The 18,693-nt window shown below is 49.5% G+C and overlaps 1 protein-coding gene across 1 annotated transcript in view; it reads left to right on the plus strand.

The window, feature by feature from the left end:
- The window catches only part of RHBDL2 (rhomboid like 2), a 204,503-nt gene that overhangs the window by 168,937 nt on the left and 16,873 nt on the right, over positions 1 to 18,693 (plus strand). Inside the window, exon 6 of the mRNA XM_086956430.1 lies at positions 15,251 to 15,311. Within this exon, the coding sequence (XP_086812556.1) occupies positions 15,251 to 15,311 (61 nt within the window). The remainder of the gene's footprint in view (positions 1 to 15,250; positions 15,312 to 18,693) is intronic.

The raw sequence follows: 18,693 nt of genomic DNA on the forward strand, positions 1-18,693 counted from the left end.
CGTGGGACCGGCAAGAGATTCTGACATTCCGGAAATCTCTGCCTGACCTACGTAAAAACCCCACTGCCTTCTACACTGAATTAGGTACAGCCCTAGGTTCAACGATTATGACCCTGGCTGACATCGACTTGTTCTTCGGGTTATGTCTACCGGCTGATGTGTGGAAGCAAATCCGGAAAGTCGACCACCTTGAGCTGTTTGGACATACCTGGTCACAACTCGATGGCATTGATAAACAACGAGAACCTGGACAAAAGCCTTTGAAATCCATTTTAGACCTCCCAGACAAAATCGTACAGAAATTAAAAACCCTGATTCCAGAAAAGAAAGTGGACTGGTCGATAGTAACGGCCTGTCGCCAGAAACCCCAGGAGGATGTATCGGATTACTTCTCCCGGTTTGAAACGGTGTTCTCCGATTACAGCGGGCAGGACATGACCACTGCAACCGGACACCATCTGTTTGTCCAGAATTACGTTAAGGGTTTGACACCAGATGTCTCCCAGAAACTGCAGGCCAGCGAGAGTAGTTGGGCAGCCTCCAAACCTGCGGCTATCCTCCAGATGGCCCAATATTATGAACATCAGAAAAATGAACACGATAGAGCAACAGAGAAAAAGAAGAAAGAGTTGAAAGAGAGGGTCATGATAGCTCAGCTGCAGGGAGTAGCGATAAGTAAGGAACCCCCCAAAGGAAACTACCAGTCGACAGCTCCTAAAGATACGCCCTCCAGAGAACGTACGTCTGCGCCCTATGCAGGTCGGAGGGACTTAGATGAAAACCAATGCGCATTCTGTAAAGGATACGGTCACTGGAAATCACAGTGCCCGGTCCTTTACGAAATGAACAAAAACCGAGAAGCTAGAGACGAGACGAATAAACAAAGGGGGAGGGACCAGAGACGGGGACCCACCAACGACCTTAGCCAGGACAGATCAGGCCGACCCAACACATTTGATCGACCCCGACAAAATCAGTATCAGCAGTCCGATTACGAGAACGCCCACGACTTCGCATAGGACAGCCCGGGACAAGGGAGGGATCCAGTCGAGCTTTGTGTTGACCAGCAAGGTCCTTACGTCACTGCTAAGGTCCTGGGCATGAAATCCCCATTTTTGGTGGACACCTGGGCGACACGTAGTGCGTTATCTAAACAACTGATTCCAAGGGCACCCTTGTCTGGCTCACTTATAACATCGACAGGTTTCGATGGAACGCCCTCCACCAACCCTTTGTCCGCTCCGATCCTCTTCGACTTAGAAAACAACACCACTGACACCACGTTCTTACTTTCCTCCAATAGCCCTGACGCCATTATGGGACTTGACTTATTGAAACACTTCCGAGCGACAATTAGATGTTCTCAAGACGGAGTTCGAGTTTTCCTTTACGACAACCCCGTTCTGCTTAGACATTGCCCTCCCCGACGCATATTTTCCATCACTGACGCTGACACATCCCTGCTTGACACCCTGCCTCCGTATCTGTGGGCCAAGACAGATTCGGATGTAGGGCGCATGATGATTGACCCAGTACACATTACTGTCCGACCAGACGCAACACTCCCAAAACTTCCACAATATCGGATATCGCCCGAGGGCGAGAAGGCATTGGTAAAGATTATTCAGTCACTGATAGACGCAGGAGTGGTAGAGGAAGTGGTTAGCAACGTTTTCAACAGCCCTATCTTGCCCATCATCAAGAAACAAGGAGAGGGAGATGAGAAAGCATACCGCTTTATCATTGACCTTCGAGAGATCAACAAAGTGGTTGTACCCCAGTACCCCGTGGTCTCAGATATCACCACCATCCTGACTTTGATTCCTTCTACTGCCACCACCTTCACTGTCATTGACCTCAAAAACGCCTTCTTTTCCATCCCCATCCACCCGGACAGCCGATATCTCTTCGGCTTCACCCTAAAAGCCCGCTCATATAGGTTCTGCCGAGCACCCCAGGGCTACACAGAAAGCCCTAGCATCTACAGTCAGGCCCTCAAGAGACAACTGGATCAAGTCCAGTTACCCGATGGAGTGGTGTTGGTGCAATACGTCGATGATATCCTTTTGGCGGCCGACACCACTCCGCTAGCAGTCACAGCCACCATTCAACTCCTACACTTCCTTGCAGAAAATGGCCACAAGGTCTCCAAGAAGAAGTTGCAATTCTGCCAACCCCAAGTGACATACTTAGGCCATCTCCTGTCCAAAGACGGGAGGAAGCTCACCCCCAATCGGATTCAGACCATCCTAGAAATCCCTGTCCCTAAGACTCAGAAACAGGTTCGCTCCCTACTAGGCCTCACCTCCTTCTGCCGACAGTGGTTGCCAAACTTTAGCCTCATTGTGAAACCGCTGCTTTCTCTGCTAGCTAAAGATGTCCCCTTCCCACTCCCTTGGACCCCTGAGTGCCAAACCTCCTTCACGGAACTACGGGATGCCCTCTGTTCGGCCCCTGTCCTAGGTACCCCTGATTACACAAAGCCCTTCTCCCTTTACACTCACGAAAGGGAGGGGTGCGCTTTATCTGTCCTGACCCAGTCCATTGGCCCAAAGCAACGACCGTGCGCTTACTTCTCTGCCACTCTTGACCCTGTAGCCAGAGCCTTGCCTGCCTGCCTTCGAGCTGTAGCTGCCGCTGCTATCTCTATCCGACAGAGTGAGGGGATCGTACTCTCGAATCCCCTCACAGTACTGGTACCCCATGCAGTTGACACCCTCCTGAACCAAACCAAGACGCAACACCTGACGAGTGCACGACTGACTGGATACGAGCTGACTTTGCTTGCACCCCATATCACCCTGAAAAGATGCACCACACTGAACCCGGCAACTCTGTTACCCTTACCAGAGAACGATCCCAATGTGCCCCCTGTACATGCCCATACTGACTATGGCACACTCCCCCGCCCACATAGGATCAGCCCCCATGATTGAACTTGTCTCCAGAGTTTGGCACAATGATAAAATCACAGACGCCGCCAAACGTCTGGTCCAACAATGCTTGATATGCCTGCAACACAACCCCGGGAAAGGAACTGTAGTACCCCGGGGAGGGTTTGGGGTCCCAAATCACCCGTTTGAGGTCCTGCAGATGGACTATATTCAGCTAGACAGATGCCAAGGCCTGAAATATGTACTTGTTGTAGTGTGTGCATTTAGCAAGTGGGTGGAGGCATACCCAACCCGTGACAACACCGCCATGGACACTGCAAAAGTACTATTAAAGGAATTCTTCCCTCGCTACGGCCTTTGTCGAATTTTATGGAGCGACAATGGCCCCCACTTCATAGCCGAAGTCATCCAGCTCATCATAAAGGGGCTGGGCATCAAGCAGAAGTTCCACGCAGTTTTCCACCCCCAGTCTGCTGGACTTGTCGAGCGACACAATGCCACACTAAAGCTTAAACTACCCAAGATAGTAGCTACCACAGGACTGAAATGGCCAGACGCTCTCCCCCTGGCATTGCTATCGATGCGTTCCACCCCCACCAAGCACCACTTGACACCTTATGAGGTCGTTTTCGGCCGACCCATGAGCGTCTGGTCTGCACCAAAACCGACTTCCATTCATGACGTCCCAGACGTCCTAATGTCTGATTATCTGTATAAATTGACTGAAACTCTGTCTGTCATTCATCAGCAGGTGCAGCAGGCCATCCCCGATGCTTCCAGGGGTCCGGGTCACGACATCCAACCGGGGGAATATGTTTTGATCCGTAATTTTCAGCGGGCGAAGAGTCTGGAACCCCGGTGGACGGGCCCCTGGCAAGTATTGCTCACCACCCGGACGGCTCTTCGTGTGGAGGGGAAACGGCACTGGCTGCACGCACACCACTGCAAGAGGGTCTCCTCGACTTTGGCCATAACAGAAAGCATCGACAACCAAGAAGAGCTCCTGAACAAGGACCGACCGTCGCTAACCTGCTATCCTGACACCGAAGCACTTGAACTTTCAAAATTCTCTGATCCCACTGTGCCATCCAGAGAAGGGTATTTCCTGCGCCGAAAGGAGGGAGCTTCGGCTAAGTAGACCACGGACTAAGTTAAATCTCAGAACGGTGACCTAAACACCACCAAGGGTCACCTGGAGAGAAGCTAAACGAAGTCTGTGGTTCTGCCCGCTACCGAGCACCTTGAGGATGATGGAAGCGCCAAATAAGAAGATGATGGAAGCGCCAAATAAGAAGATGATGGAAGCAACAGGAAATACCCACCACAGAAACCCAAAAACAGACAGACTCCACAGCTCAAAGACAATTGCACTTTTCGTCACAATCCTTTTCCGCTTTCTCCTCATGACCACACTCTGGATTGTGGAAGAAAATGACCTGCTCATGAAACATTCCTGACCACTGCTCAGCCTACCACCATGAAGGAACATTATCTGATTTCGCTCTCTCCTCAACTCAGAGAGAGGCGAAAGGAGTTTTGGAATAACTCATTTGTGCAGTTGCTGCACCAGCACAATCTTGCCACCAACGCCACCAACTGTTGGATCTGTGGGATGCTACCCCACGCCACTGGACACTCGATACCTTTCATCCCTTCACCCTTCTCAGTTCACGGCTCCTGCCTTGCTTGGCTGATGCTCCTGCACGAAAGCTATAAAGACAATGCCACCTCCGGCAAAACCATGACACACTTCTTTCATGGGGTCTGGCGAAACCAAACAAAGACACACTTCTGCCCACAGACCTCCAACGACTCAATCCACATGGACATCCCTGCTAAAGAACGAATTGAAATGCAGGTGTTCAACAATCCAACCAGACCCACCTTCTCTTACCTGCGGAAACGAACGGCTGCCACTCTGACTGTGGCCCTGTCAGTCATCAACGTCACCGGCCACATGTGCATAGAAGGGCTTGGGACACAGCTGGTAGGCCGCAGCGCCTGCCGTTTCACCAGAACTTTGGACTCCACCGATCCACCTTCCTTTGTATCCTCTCCAAATATGTATTTCGTTTGTGGCACAAAGGCTTACACCTGGCTCCCCAAAGGCTGGGGGGGCACTTGTTTCATCTCCTTCATCCTTCCTCCGACGTATGTGGCTCCAGCGAATCATCACAGACAAAAACGAGCCAAGGACATTGAACAAGCCGACTCAACAGGAGCACAGTTCCTCAATGCTATGAAGGGACTTGTTCCACTCTGGGGCCCGATGGCAAACAGCCGTGCCATCCGACATCTGACTCAGGCAGTTGAGACAACAATGAACATCACAGCTGGTATCCTTGCTAACAACACTGCCGAGCTTCAAGCGGTCCGCTTGGTGGCACTCCAGAACCGCCTTGTGCTAGATGTGGTTCTTGCGGACCGTGGTGGAGCATGCCGCATTATTGGGTCCAGCTGCTGTACATACATACCGGACAATTCACCCTCAGTATATAAAGCCATCGAGCATCTCCACAGACTCTCGTCAGAAGTCCACCAGGAGCAGGAAGAATGGTCACTTGGTGGATGGTTCTGGAGCACTGTTAAGAACTGGGGCTGGAGACTGTTTACCATTATCTTGATTCCTGTAGTAGCAATATGTGGTCTATGCTTAGGAATTCAATGCCTGCCACCTCTATGTTCATTATGTACAAATTGTATTTGCCCTAAGACTGTGGACTTTGGAAACGAACGCATGGGAGCATTATATGATGCCGAGGTTAGAAATTTGATGAAGATTGACATTGAGTAGGCAAGTTGGCTAGATATGTTGAAAAGGGAGGACTGTTAAAAGTTAGGCCGCAAACGTCAACATTATCGGCGCCATCTTGCCCTTTTTGAGCCCATTCATGCGCGTAAGCGGCAGCCATTTTGAGTACCATGACCTCTCTGCCCATCGTTGATAGCCAGCGCGTCTCTCTCTCTCTCTCCTGACCTCGCAAAGCATCCCCCACACGCTGACAGCCCCCGCTCTCACGTGCCTTGGGTCATAAACCCCTCTTCAGCGCAGCTCTGCCTCGGAACCCCATCCTGTTCCCAGCGCGACACCTCCCTCCAATTCCTTTCATGGTCCCGGATCCTTTGATAGAACCCCCTTTCCTTTGTGCCCGTTTGTCTTACTCGTTCCCAGGCCGCCACCTGGCCCTGTGGATACTGTTATTGCCCCCCCCCCGCCTGTACAGTAGGAAGCTTCCCCCATCAAAGGATCCATGAGTTGATCAAAACCCCCACCCCATGAGATCCGATCGACCACATACATTCCGTGAATCGGCGGAATGTCCAGCTGTGCGATAATCATCACCTGTTGTGACCGGGGTGGGGACTTCAACTGTAAATGTGTGTGGGAACAGGCCTGAAGCGGGGATTCCGAGGATGTCTTTCCTTACATCAAAGTAATGACAGAGATGTGTTTGACATAATAAAGCAATAAACCTGTGTATAAGAGGCCAGGCCTCAGAGATGCGGTTAGAGCACCTCGTGACGATACTTGCTGTCCGAACTGATGTGTTCTCCTCCGGAGAAGAATAAACCCTTGTTTCCTGCCTTCCAGTCTCCAGCGCCTGCCTCTTCATTGATTAATATTTTGTGGGTTAAAGAGGCGACACTGCCGGGCAATACTTAAGGATCTTTGTTTATTGGTTGCTTCCCACCTTTTACATGTGGTGCGTCTGATGACCCTGCCCCACACTGACAAAGGAAGAAGTTGTGAACTGAATTTTGGACTACTTTCTGATCAAGAGGAACCTGTTGCCAAAGAGGACAGCTGAAGAGACCGAGGAGAAATACTGCCCTTGCTGTGTGTCTGGGACTGGCCTGCAGTTTGCTGTTTCTGCTGAGGAGAGGATCAAGGGACTTTGCTGTGTGCTGTGTCCCCTGCTTCAAGAAGGACTTTGCTGTGTGCTGTGTCCATCTGAAGAAAAGTCTCCAAGAGCCTGAGAAGAGCTGGCCTCTTGTTTCTGAAGTCCCAGGCACAAAAGGACTTCACCCCCAGCTTCCCTGACTTCCTTACTGGAAGTTTTGACCTGCCCTGAGGTGCCTGTAAATGTGTGTGAATCTCTTGCTGCTGGGAGCTGCAAGCGCAATGTAACGAGGGAGAAGCATGGCACTGCCTCAGCAGCCGCCGTCGCATCGCCAAGGAAGAGTGTCGCCGCTGTCGCTGTCTCATCACCGGAGAAGCATGTCGCCGAGCCATCACATCGCTATGGAAGCGTGTCGCCGCTGCCGCTGATCGCCATCGCATCACCGGAAAAGTGTGTTGCAGAGCCTGTCGCGGCTCAAGAAACCACCGATTTCGTTGCACGCCCGTCAGGCGTATATGCATCGCATCCACGTTGTCGCATCGCATCAGAGTTGCCATTTTATCTTGTCGCAAAGCATTGAGGTGGCATCTTGTTGCATCGCAACCGCAGCGCAGAAAGAGTTGAGGCATTGCCTTCTCTGCAACCCTTTTGCTTGTTCTGCGTTACACATCTAAGGTACTTTGAGAGAAAAGTGTCACATTTACCATTTACAAGTTTCTTTTTGCAACAACCCTTTTTAAAGACATTCTACTGAGTATATGTATGTTGGATTTTTATTGTTTTGGTCTTGTTTAGTTTAGATCAAGATATTTAATTTTTCTAATCTGATGTGGTGTCCATTTGTGGTGTTTTCACTGTGTTACTGTGAGTGCTGGTACAAATACTTTACACATTGCCTTTGGGATAAGCCTGTCTGCTCGTGCCAAACTACAAAGGGGGTGAGCACACGTGTGTATCCCTCTTACCCTAACTAGAAGCAAGGGTCCCTATCTGGACAAAGGTACCTACCTCTGCCAGCTAGAGACCCCCAGCTCTAACAATGTCCCTCAAAGCCACCTCGCTCATAAGCCACGGCTGCATGTCTGGCACTAGGGTTCTATGATATCTAAGTGTAGCCACATCAAGGTATAGTAGACTAGGAGTTTCTGGTGAATATCAGTGTGGTTAATTTGTGGTTGTAAGGCTCTGGAGGTGAGAGAGGAGTTGATGTGTGTAGGATCTGTGCACCTTTGAGTAACAGGTGTAGTCCCTCTCTCCTGGATGTTGTGTTCTCCATATGACATCTGCATTGAGGTCTATCATGCTGTGGCGCAAAGACCCAGTGTCCCTGTGACCCGTGGGGTGGAAGGGATGCCTATCTTCTATGGAGTGGAGGGTCACATTGAAGTCTCTGGCTATAATTAAATGATCTTTGGTGAAATGTGCCACGTTTCCTTATTGTGGTGGGGGCGTATATAAAGTTCAGCATCAGGAGGTGTTTACCTAGTGTGCTCCTGATTCCCACCCAGCGGCCTCTCGTGTCAGCCTAATTTTGTCTAGTTCAAAGGATAGGCCTCTGAATAGTAATATGGCTGTGCCCTTCGTTTTTAAGGTGTTGTTTGCATGGTATTGAGATGGGAACTAGTAAAATTGCAATTTGTGAATTTTCCTGTGATATCAGGCGGGTCTCCTGTAGGAGAGCTATGTCCACGTCTTTGCGGTGAAGCCACTGGGGAGTTGAGGCCTTGGGTTTTGAGTGCCACTATTATGATGTTTGTCATCGTCAAGTGGGGTGGGTTGCAAGTGAGATTGTGCAAAACAAAGTTGGAGAGCAAAATGCTCCTCCTCTTTTGCTTACTGTGTGGCACGACTATGAGTTGCAAAAACTGGGGAGTGAATAGGATGGTGTGATCGACATTGTGGTAATAAAGTGACATGAGTATACTTGGTAAACTAATGTCAACAATAACAAAACTAACAGTGTATAAACCCAAAACAAGTATAACGTAGCAAAAAGAGAACAGATCCTCTCACGGTACAATTGTCCGGATTGTGGGTACAGTCCATCCTGAATCATTGTGGGGTCTAGCTCTGGGTGGTTATGAGGGAGCCCAGGCTGGTGTGTCAGAAGATGCGAACTGAGAGTTATGGTGGTGCTGTTGTATATGCAGTTTGACTGTGGTGCAGCGCAAAATGAGGGACCTTCATTGTAGGACATTAAGGGGAGCTCTGACGAGTGTGGGTGTGGTTCTGTAGAAGGAGGCAGCATTCCCCTCAGCAGCTCTGGACGTCCAATGATAAGGGTGGAGTATTGCTGCCGCCAAATTATCTTCAGAGGTAGCAAAAGGACCTAAACTGTCCTTCTTTCGCTTCAAGCATCTCTTTTCTTTACGAGACCAGCTTGTCGTGGTTGTATGTCAGGGGTCTCTTGTGGCGTTCTGAGCAGATGGTTCATGCCGGGAAACTTCTGTGACTGTTGTAAGGCAACATACATAAATAAACCACACAACACCTTTTTAGTGGAGAAATTTGCTGCAGGTTTATTTGCATAACCAATATGCCAACATGGTGGGTTATCTTACTTGCGATCCCCGGGGCAGGCCCGCCCCTATGCCGCCTGATGAGCCAAATTGCACCGAGGCCGTCACCACGCGGTGATTACCAATCAGTGGACCGCCAGTCCACTCCCTTGCTCACGCCCCCCAAGGTGGGCAGAGCTTTCCAGGCAGCCCCCGGTTGCTCAGGCCCACAACCGCCCGTAGGGTTAACGGGGCACCGTAGTTCTTCCTGGGGACACGCTAAGACATCCCTGGGTATCCTTGGCTTTGCACCCTTGTTGTGCTGCTGCAGTATAGTACCCTTCTGTACCTTGCAGGATCGCCCTGTAACACCTTCACATCTCTGTGGGTGGCCACCGTCACACCCAGGGCCCCCCACCCCAGCCGAAATTCCTATCTACAGCCTGTCGTTCGCAAGGCCTTCCCAAGGTCCAGCAGAAATAAGTCCATGCCTACCCCTGAGAGGTGAACCCCATCCGCCTCCCGGCATCCAGTAGACTTGCCATGAAGTAAACCATGTCTGATGAAGCCAAATCCCCTTTGCACTGTGAATTTACGCATGGCGCTGTTCACTCTTCTACGCGAGATCTCCGTGTCGTCTCCTGATTGGGCCCCATGCCAAACTGAGCGAGGTAAAATTTCTGACCACCACAGTTTGCATGCCCCCAGCTGAGTGCTCAAATGACACATTGTGTCCCTCAGCACTTGCAGCAGTCCTCTCCTCCCCAGTGTAGTCAGGTAATTCCCTCCCAGGTGTATGACCAGAATATGAGGTGGCACACTCCCCTCCCAAGTCCCTGCTGTAGTTTCCTCATCTATCAAAACAACAAGTGGTCCTGAGCATACAAGAATAAGGAAAAAATGATATATATAGATCACAAAGGGCAAGAGGGTATGAATTACTTTAAGGTCGACGTTTCGATCCCTAGCGAAACGTCGACCTTAAAGTAATTCATACATGTACTTATATAATACTATTGTGTGTATGAATGACTCCAGGATACACTGCTAATGTATACTTAATGCCAGTGACCTGCTAGCTCACTTTGTTTGCCTGATAACTTTCCTCACTTACCTTTACCCTCTTGCCCTCCTTTTCTCTGTATGGCACAGGACTGTGCCCCAATTTAACCCTTACCGCTTGGGTTAATTGCTGTATCTTTGACATCATAAACAATTGAACCAATAAATATTCCTTGGCCGGCTGGTCAAGGAATCTTAGACTATATAGAATTCCATTGTGATCTATATATATCATTTTTTCCTTATTCTTGTATGCTCAGGACCACTTGTTGTTTTGATAAATACTTGCTACCCATGGTCCCGAGTAATTAAATGGGTTCCCCTTGTCCTCTTTGATGTAGTTTCCTCATCAGCTCGTTCCAGCGCAACCCCGGGTAACCTAGCCACGTTATCTCGGGGGCGGAGAAGCCATGCCGCCACTCTCTGATCTCTGCCCACCGTGCCACTCTGACGATGCTTGAATGGCCTATCACCCAGACCTTGGTTCCTGGTAAATAAAGAGATGTTGTTTTTGATAACCATATTTATTGCAACGTATACACACTATAAGTCCACATTTGCACAACACACCACATCACTGCAACCTTATATGGCCAACCGGCCAGAACTGTGCTCTCTTATGTACAAAATTGACTGTTGGACCCATGTGCTCGCAACACCTTTCTGATCAAGGCCTGATATATCGCTTATAGCACTGTGACTCCCAGCGCCCCACCTGCTTTATTCGCTCTGGCGGCATTCCTGATAGGAAGGTTGTGGTTGCTGCCCCAATCCTGAATGAATGACTGCTGAATCTCTTTCCCACCCCTGTCTGTCCGGACAATTTTAAACACGCCTGCATGATGTGCTCAACTTGGAACTTTGTGACTGGAGACTTGTCCTCGTGCACCAGGAGGAACCCCGCCGTAGCAGGGCAAAGGCCCAAATAAGTCTATACCAATAGCTTAGGACAATACCTGACGTCTCCCAGCCCCTGTAGCAGGACCACTCTGCCTTTCCCTGCCTGATCTGTTTTTGACTGTCTAACCACTATCGTGAGGCAGGACGTGCTGATGGTAATGTCCTTAAAATTCAAAGCTACCCCAGTGGTGTCCTGTTTAGATCGCGCCACTAGCTCCCTAATCCTAAGGGCCCCAAAAAATGCCCGCGCGAAACTAGCGGAGAATAGTGTTGCCTCATACGCTGAGTGGGTGGCCCTGGGCATGTTGTCCAGCATCCCTTGAAGGATTGTGTAACTGATGGGGGCTCTTTGTCCAGGGATCGAGGCTCACTCCTAGCCCCGCCCTTGAGAGCAGCCCTAATTACAGAGGATTTGGTAGGGTCTTCCTGTCCTTGCGTGGTGGCTGATGGCCGACAGATGGCCCAAGATCCAAGGGTGTGATTTCCCACCATCCTTGGCCCACAGGATGAACTTTTGCACTCTGAGGTCCAGAGAAGACCCCTCGTCCTCCCATGCCCACATTGGGACCGGAAGTGACGCGGCCGACAGACCCTTGTGGGCTATCGCCAAGAGCGCCTGGGCCGCTAACCTCTGTGCCTTCCTGTGGCACTAAGGTGGCCGTCCTGTTGGAGGGTCCCCTACGGGGCCCTCCGGGCAACCTTGGCAGAGTCTCGGAAGGTCAGGGCCGGACTGGCCATAGGGGCATCGGGCGTTTCCCCGGTAGGCTTGAAGGGTAGAGGCCATTTATTTAGTGGTGGGGCTGCTTTTGTTACTGGGGGCGATTTTGCTCGGTGCTGCAATATCGGTCCCCAGTAACAAAAGCAGCAGTGCACACATGCGCACGTCCATCACCAGCCCCCTCCTCTGGGGCTAGTCCTACCAAATTGCCAGGGCTGCTTTGGGCTCCCAGTCCAGCCCTGATGAAGGTAATCAGGTCATGGCTCAGAGCCACTGACAGAATAGCTTCTTTAAGGACATCTGGCATCTGGTTCTTTCTTTGCTGAAATGTAGAAGACCCTATGAGTGTTATGTAGGTAGATTGGCATACGGTTTGCATTTTTTCGAGAAATACGGCTTGCATATATTTCTCAAAATCTTTGACTTGGAGGTTTTTGAGGACACCTCTGATGCAAATGTACATGATTTTCCAGGACCTCCAGGTCTGTGATTTCCATATGATGTGTATCCAATGTGGCCAACTACCAAGCGTGGCCATCCTGGTCATGTGCCATAGTGGTGACATCATTTTCAACCTGGTTGAGGAGGGTATCAGCTTTTTATTTTGAGCAGTCATGCTTTATGATAGCTTTATTCATATGCTAACACCATGTCTTTGCAGAATTCTTGCTGAAGTTCTTCGAGAACCACTTCCGTCACTGAGTTTGCATACCGGTGTTTGAAACAGTCGGTGGGTCATTCTGAATGGACTCCGCTGGTGTGCCATGAGTCTGGGGCTTGTCTGAATTTTGCGAGTGTAGCATATCTTTAAGTGAGGAAGTCTTACCTGCCTTGCATTTTACTGTAGCCATGGTGAACACCCTGTTGGCTAAAATGTACGATGCCAAAAAGCTATTAGTGAGTCTGGAGATCAAATTGATTTAAGGTGTTGTAAATACCTCCTAAAGCAGTCAAGTATGGTGAGAAGTGCCACATCGCTATTTGAAAATGCCATCCCAAAGATGTGGAAGAGCAGGTGAGCTAGGAACTCGCCAGGTGAAGAGTGGAGTTTGACAGAGTGCAGCGATGCTCAGGAGTGGGGCGGTGAGTCTGGTCAGAGCACCACAGAGATTACTGCAGATTGTCTGCTGGCAACCTCAGCCCTCTCCAGTACTGTGGAATCAGTGGTTCTCCACTGATAGGTCCTTCAGGAGAGGAAAGTTGACCTTGGTATTTGCGAAGGAGGAGGCAGCTCGATGGAGCAACCCAAACACATGCTGGAGCTTTTAGGCAAGTGATGGTTCTTGGGGGATGCCATTTTGTCTTGACTGTTGCCAGTCACCTCGTGTGCTAATCAGGATGCAATTTAGCCAACTCAGGTGTGTACTCACTACTGTCCACTTTGTCGGTGATAGGGGGTGACAACTGCAGTGTGTAGGGGCTCTATACCCTCTCATAGGTCTCTGTGGTTCAAGGCATGCATGCGACTGCCATCTTTGTTACCACGCTGCAGATCACCAAGACTCCCGTCAGTCAGGAAAGGAGCAAAAACGGGCAAGGGTGCAGGAGACTCGGAGAAGTCTGATTGTTAGAGGCCAGCCATAGGTATCTACCTGCAATTCTAACTCTTCAAAATGCCCGTTACCTGCCATGGAGGGAGATCATACAGTGGAGCTCAGGTGAGTCAGTGCCCTGTCGATGAGGCCATTCACAGTATTATTGATATTCAGGAATCATCCTTCACCAAATGCTGCACAATCCCCTTACCGATGTCCACCCCAGGTTTCCTCCTTGACTAAACATTGTCTGATGATTAAGATGAAATACTATAAAATGAGCAAAATTTGGTCATGTGACTTTCCAGTCCTTTATTCTAGAATTGTAGGGGGTAAGTAGGGATGTCCACATCAATGAGGGTTGGTACCAGCAGAGGTGTCCAAACATACAGAGTCCATTACTGGATAAAAGAAAGCCTAATGGTATGTGTGTAGGGTGGAGGAGTGAGTAATTGCAGTTCTGGGAACATCTACGCTTATACCTTCAAATTTTGGGGGGATGTCAGTTTGATTCAAAATATTCCCTTAGTTCATTACTAAGCCTTTCTACCAGTAGCAGATGGCTGGGAATCAAGGTTGAAGGGAAGGGGTGACAAAAAAAATACCACTTACCTCTTCGGCAGGCGACGTCTATCCTCCAGTTCCCCCGGCGAGTCCCGGAACCAAGAAGAACCAGGCTACCCATAGCCAATCACAATTCTGCAATGCAGCGTTGTGATTGGTCTGAGTGCTGTGGTTCGGTGCTCAAATGGGGACAGGGTGCCTGGGCATGTTCCCCACCAGGCTGTGTAATGCTGCCTGGTGGGGAACAAGCAAAGTGCACATGACACTTTCACTGGGCCAAGATGGGCCAAGCACACAGGTGCATTTCGAGTGTGCAAACCACTCCTCCCCCTGTGCCTCCAGCCCTCCCCGCCCTAACGCAGCCCAGAACCTACGAAAAATAAAATAATAATAACAACAATATAATTTTATTTTTCCTGCTCGAAGAGCAATGGGGCGATGCTCCTCCGCCTTAGTGGAGGAGCCACCCTTGCTTTCAACGGATGTTGTTCAAAAAATGTTGATAAATTGTGCACAAAAAAGGCATGCATTATTCACATGTGCTCAATGCATTGAATGATGGCGAACCCAATTTACATAGGGTGGTTGCGCATTCTTCAAATGCTAACAGCTGAACCCAACTTGTGGACACTTATTTTCGACACTGTGAAAGGAGCAACATTTAATACAGAAAAGGAGGGCTCTCAGTGCTTTGTAATGTGTTGTGTGCAAGCCTAGAGGTTGCTCAAAAGAACACCTGGGAGTAATGAATGTGCTCCTATAGGGGCGGATTACCCTCACAGCCATTATTTAGTGTAAATGCTCACATGGGGGCACATTTGTGTATGTGCAGTTCCAACAGAGCACCCCAGACGTTTTTTATTGAATCACCAATAAGATCATTCTGCACAAATCCTGTGTGAATACAGCCAGGCTTTACAGCCCAGAAAACATCAAAGAAATTAACTTAAGGCGAATAGACATTTTTGAGGGTAGACATGTTTTCTTGTTCACTACTCACGGGAAGGGTATGTTACTTTAATGCATAAGTTGGCAAGAATATTGCATAGTGCAGCAGGTAATTGGGACTAGGAGAGTACATAGTTGTGGAGTGCTGGAGCTCTCGACTTTTCTATTTAATTTAAACTGTGTTAGTGTTCTTGAACCGCAGAATTTCAAGACTACTTATGACTTGTCCTTCACAAGAAATGTGTTATTTATTGTAACAGTCTTTTCAAATTTTCTTTCCATGTGCAAGAACTTTAGACAAATGATCCCTGCGTTTGGAATTTTCAGACTGGTGTCCATTATACTTGTTGGTAAGTTTATTGTAAACTCTATGAATCACAAAACTGCCACACCAACATTTGCCAGTGATGGGTGACCATCTGTGTAGCATATGCAAATGTCTTGTTCCACAGCAATATTCATATGTATTTTATTTTACAATTACTACCGGCATTGTTCTTCCTAAAGCACATCTCTTTACAATCCACCAATCCCTTCCCCATTTTGTTTATTTTTATACTTTTCTTTTATTTAGTTCCCTATATGGCCCATTAGAGATGCAAAGTCATCTCAACCTTCCAAATATAGGTAGACATTGCTGCCCTCTCTGCACAGTGCATTAACATGAGTTAACACCCTCTGCTCCTGTGGGCACCATGCAAGGAAAGTGTGCTTGAGAGGTTTTTAAAGAACTGCATAGCTCCTTGTGTAAAACCCTGAGCACTTTGCAATAGGGAGTCATGTAGTCAAGTCAAGTCAAGTCAATATATTTATATAGCGCGCTACATACCCAGAGGGTCTCAAGGCGCTTGAAGAGGGGTGGGGAATTACTTCTCGAATATCCAGGTTTTAAGCTGCTTTCTGAATGCTAGGTGGTTTTGAGTGAGGCGAAGGTGCAAGGGAAGTGAGTTCCAGGTTTTGGCCGCTAGGTAGGAGAATGATCTTCCTCCCATGGTGGTTTTGTTGACGCGGGGAACAGCAGCGAGGGCTTGGTTGGAAGAGCGCAGCTGGCGGGGGGGGGGGCGTAGAAGGAAAGACGTGTATTGAGGCATTCGGGTCCAAGTTCGTAAAGAGCTTTGTGTGCGTGGGTGAGGAGGCGGAAAGTTATCCTCTTATTGACGGGGAGCCAGTGGAGGTTTTTCAGGTGACCAGAAATGTGTTCTTTACGCGGGATGTCTAAAATGAGTCTGGCTGATGCGTTCTGGATGCGTTGGAGTTTTTTCTGAAGTTTTGCGGTGGTACCGGCGTAGAGGGTGTTTCCGTAGTCCAGGCGGCTTGTAACCGGTGCGTGGGTGACCGTTTTTCTAGTTTCGGTGGGGATCCAGCGAAATGTGTTTTGGAGCATGCGAAGAGTGTTCAAGCAAGATGAAGAGACGGCGTTGACTTGTCTGGTCATCGAGAGTGAAGAATCCAGGATGACGCCTAGATTCCGTGCGTGATCCGTCGGGATGGGTGCTTTTCCAAGGGCCTCTGGCCACCAAGTGTCGTCCCAGGCGGAGGGGGAGGTACCTAAGATAAGGACTTCTGTTTTGTCTGAATTCAGTTTCAGACGGCTATGCTTCATCCATTCGGCTACCTCTTTCATTCCTTCATGTAGGTTGGTTTTGGCGATGTTTGGGTCTTTGGTGAGTGAGAGGATCAGTTGAGTGTCATCAGCGTAGGAGATGATGTTGAGGTTGTGTTGGCGTGCGATGGTCGCGAGGGGGCTCATGTATACGTTGAAGAGGGTGGGGCTGAGAGAAGATCCTTGTGGCACGCCACAAATGACTTCAGTGGCCTCTGACTTGAATGGTGGGAGGCCATCTCTCTGAGTTCTTCCGGCAAGGAATGAGGTGATCCATTCCAGTGCTTTTCCTTGGATTCCGATGTTTCTGAGTCGTTGTAACAGGGTGTTATGACAGACTGTGTCGAAGGCTGCGGAGAGGTCGAGGAGGATGAGGGCGACTGTGTCTCCATTGTCCAGTAGAGTTCGGATGTCGTCTGTTGCTGCGATGAGTGCGGTCTCAGTACTGTGTTTGGCTCGGAAGCCGGACTGTGAGGAGTCGAGGGAAATGTTGGCTTCGAGGAAGGCGGCGAGCTGGTTGTTGACAGCTTTCTCGATGACTTTGGCCGGGAATGGAAGGAGCGAGATGGGGCGGTAGTTTTTGAGTTCGGTGGGGTCAGCTGTGGGTTTTTTCAGAAGGGCGCTGAGTTCGGCGTGTTTCCAGCTTTCTGGGAAGGTGCCGGAGTTGAGGGAGCAGTTGATGACGTCTCGGAGGTGTGGTGCTATGATGGAGTCTGCTTTGTTGAAGATGTGGTGAGGACATGGGTCTGTGGGGGATCCTGAGTGGATGGAGTTCATTAGGCGGATGGTGTCCTCAGTGGTGATTGGATTCCAGTCATTAAGGATATTCAAGGGGGGTGAAGGTACGGCAGGGGGTTGGGTGGGTTGGTCTTCGGGTTGGTTGTCGAAGCTGTTGTGGATGTCTGCGATTTTGTCGTGGAAGAATGAAGCTAGTGAGTCGCAAAGGGTTTGAGAGGGGGTGATGTTGTTGGAATTGGCAGTGGGATTGGTAAACTCTTTGACGATGTTGAATAATTCCTTGCTGTTGTGGGCGTTTTAGTCTAGTCGGTCTTTGAATGCGGTTTTCCTGGCAGTCCGGATCAATTGGTGGTGTATGCGGGTGGCGTTTTTGAAGGCGTCCCTGGTGTTGGTGTTTGGGTCTTTTTTCCAGGCCTTCTCAAGGGAGCAACAGAGTTTCTTGGATTTCTTAAGATCCTCGTTGAACCACGGGGCGTTTTTGCTGCCTAGCTTGATTTGATGTTTTTTCAGAGGTGCTAGGTTGTCGGCAGTGTTGCTTAGCCATTGAGTGAGGTTAATGGCTGCTTGGTTGGGGTTCGATGAGTAGGCAGGGGGGTTTTGAAGAAGCGATGTGGAGATCTGGTCGATGGTGATTTTGTTCCAGTTTCTTCGCAGGGTAGGTTGAGGATGGTTGTGGGTTGTGGTCTTATTGTAAACGAAGTGAACGCAGCTGTGGTCCGTCCATTGGAGAACTGTGGTGTGACTGAAGGAAATATGTTTGCTGGAGGTGAAGATAGGGTCGAGAGTGTGTCCTGCATGGTGTGTGGGGGTATTAACAAGTTGTTTGAGTCCGAGGTTGGCGAAATTGTCCAGAAGGGTGGTGGTGTTGTTGTCCTTGCTCTTTTCCAGGTGAAAATTGAGGTCTCCCAATAGGATGTAGTCCTCGGAGGAGAGGGCGTGTTGGGTGATAAAATCAGTGATGTCTTCAGTGAATTGTGCACGGGGTCCTGGTGGCCTGTAGAGGAGGGTGTCTCTGAGTGTGGTCTTGGGGTCGGTGTGGATCTGGAAGTGAAGGTGTTCGGCGCTAGAGAGGTAGACGTCCGAGCTGGTTGAGATGCGGATGGACTTCTTATGAACGATGGTGATGCCTCCTCCTGTTTGGATGGTGCGATCTTTTTGGATGATCTTGTAGCCTTCCGGGATGGCTATGGTGATGTCTGGGGCTGAAGAGGCGTTCATCCAAGTTTCTGTTAGGAAGGCGACGTCTGGAGAGATGGTGTCTAGTAGATTCCAGAGGTCGATGGCGTGGCTGTGGACCGATCAGGTGTTGAGTAGGATGCATTTTAGGTGGTTGGTGACAGATCTATGTTTTGTGTTAGTGGGTGTGGAATTGGTTTTTGTGCCGTCAAACT

Source organism: Lissotriton vulgaris, chromosome 2_1, assembly GCF_964263255.1.
Source record: "Lissotriton vulgaris chromosome 2_1, aLisVul1.2, whole genome shotgun sequence".
In the NCBI taxonomy this organism is placed as follows: Eukaryota; Metazoa; Chordata; class Amphibia; order Caudata; family Salamandridae; genus Lissotriton; species Lissotriton vulgaris.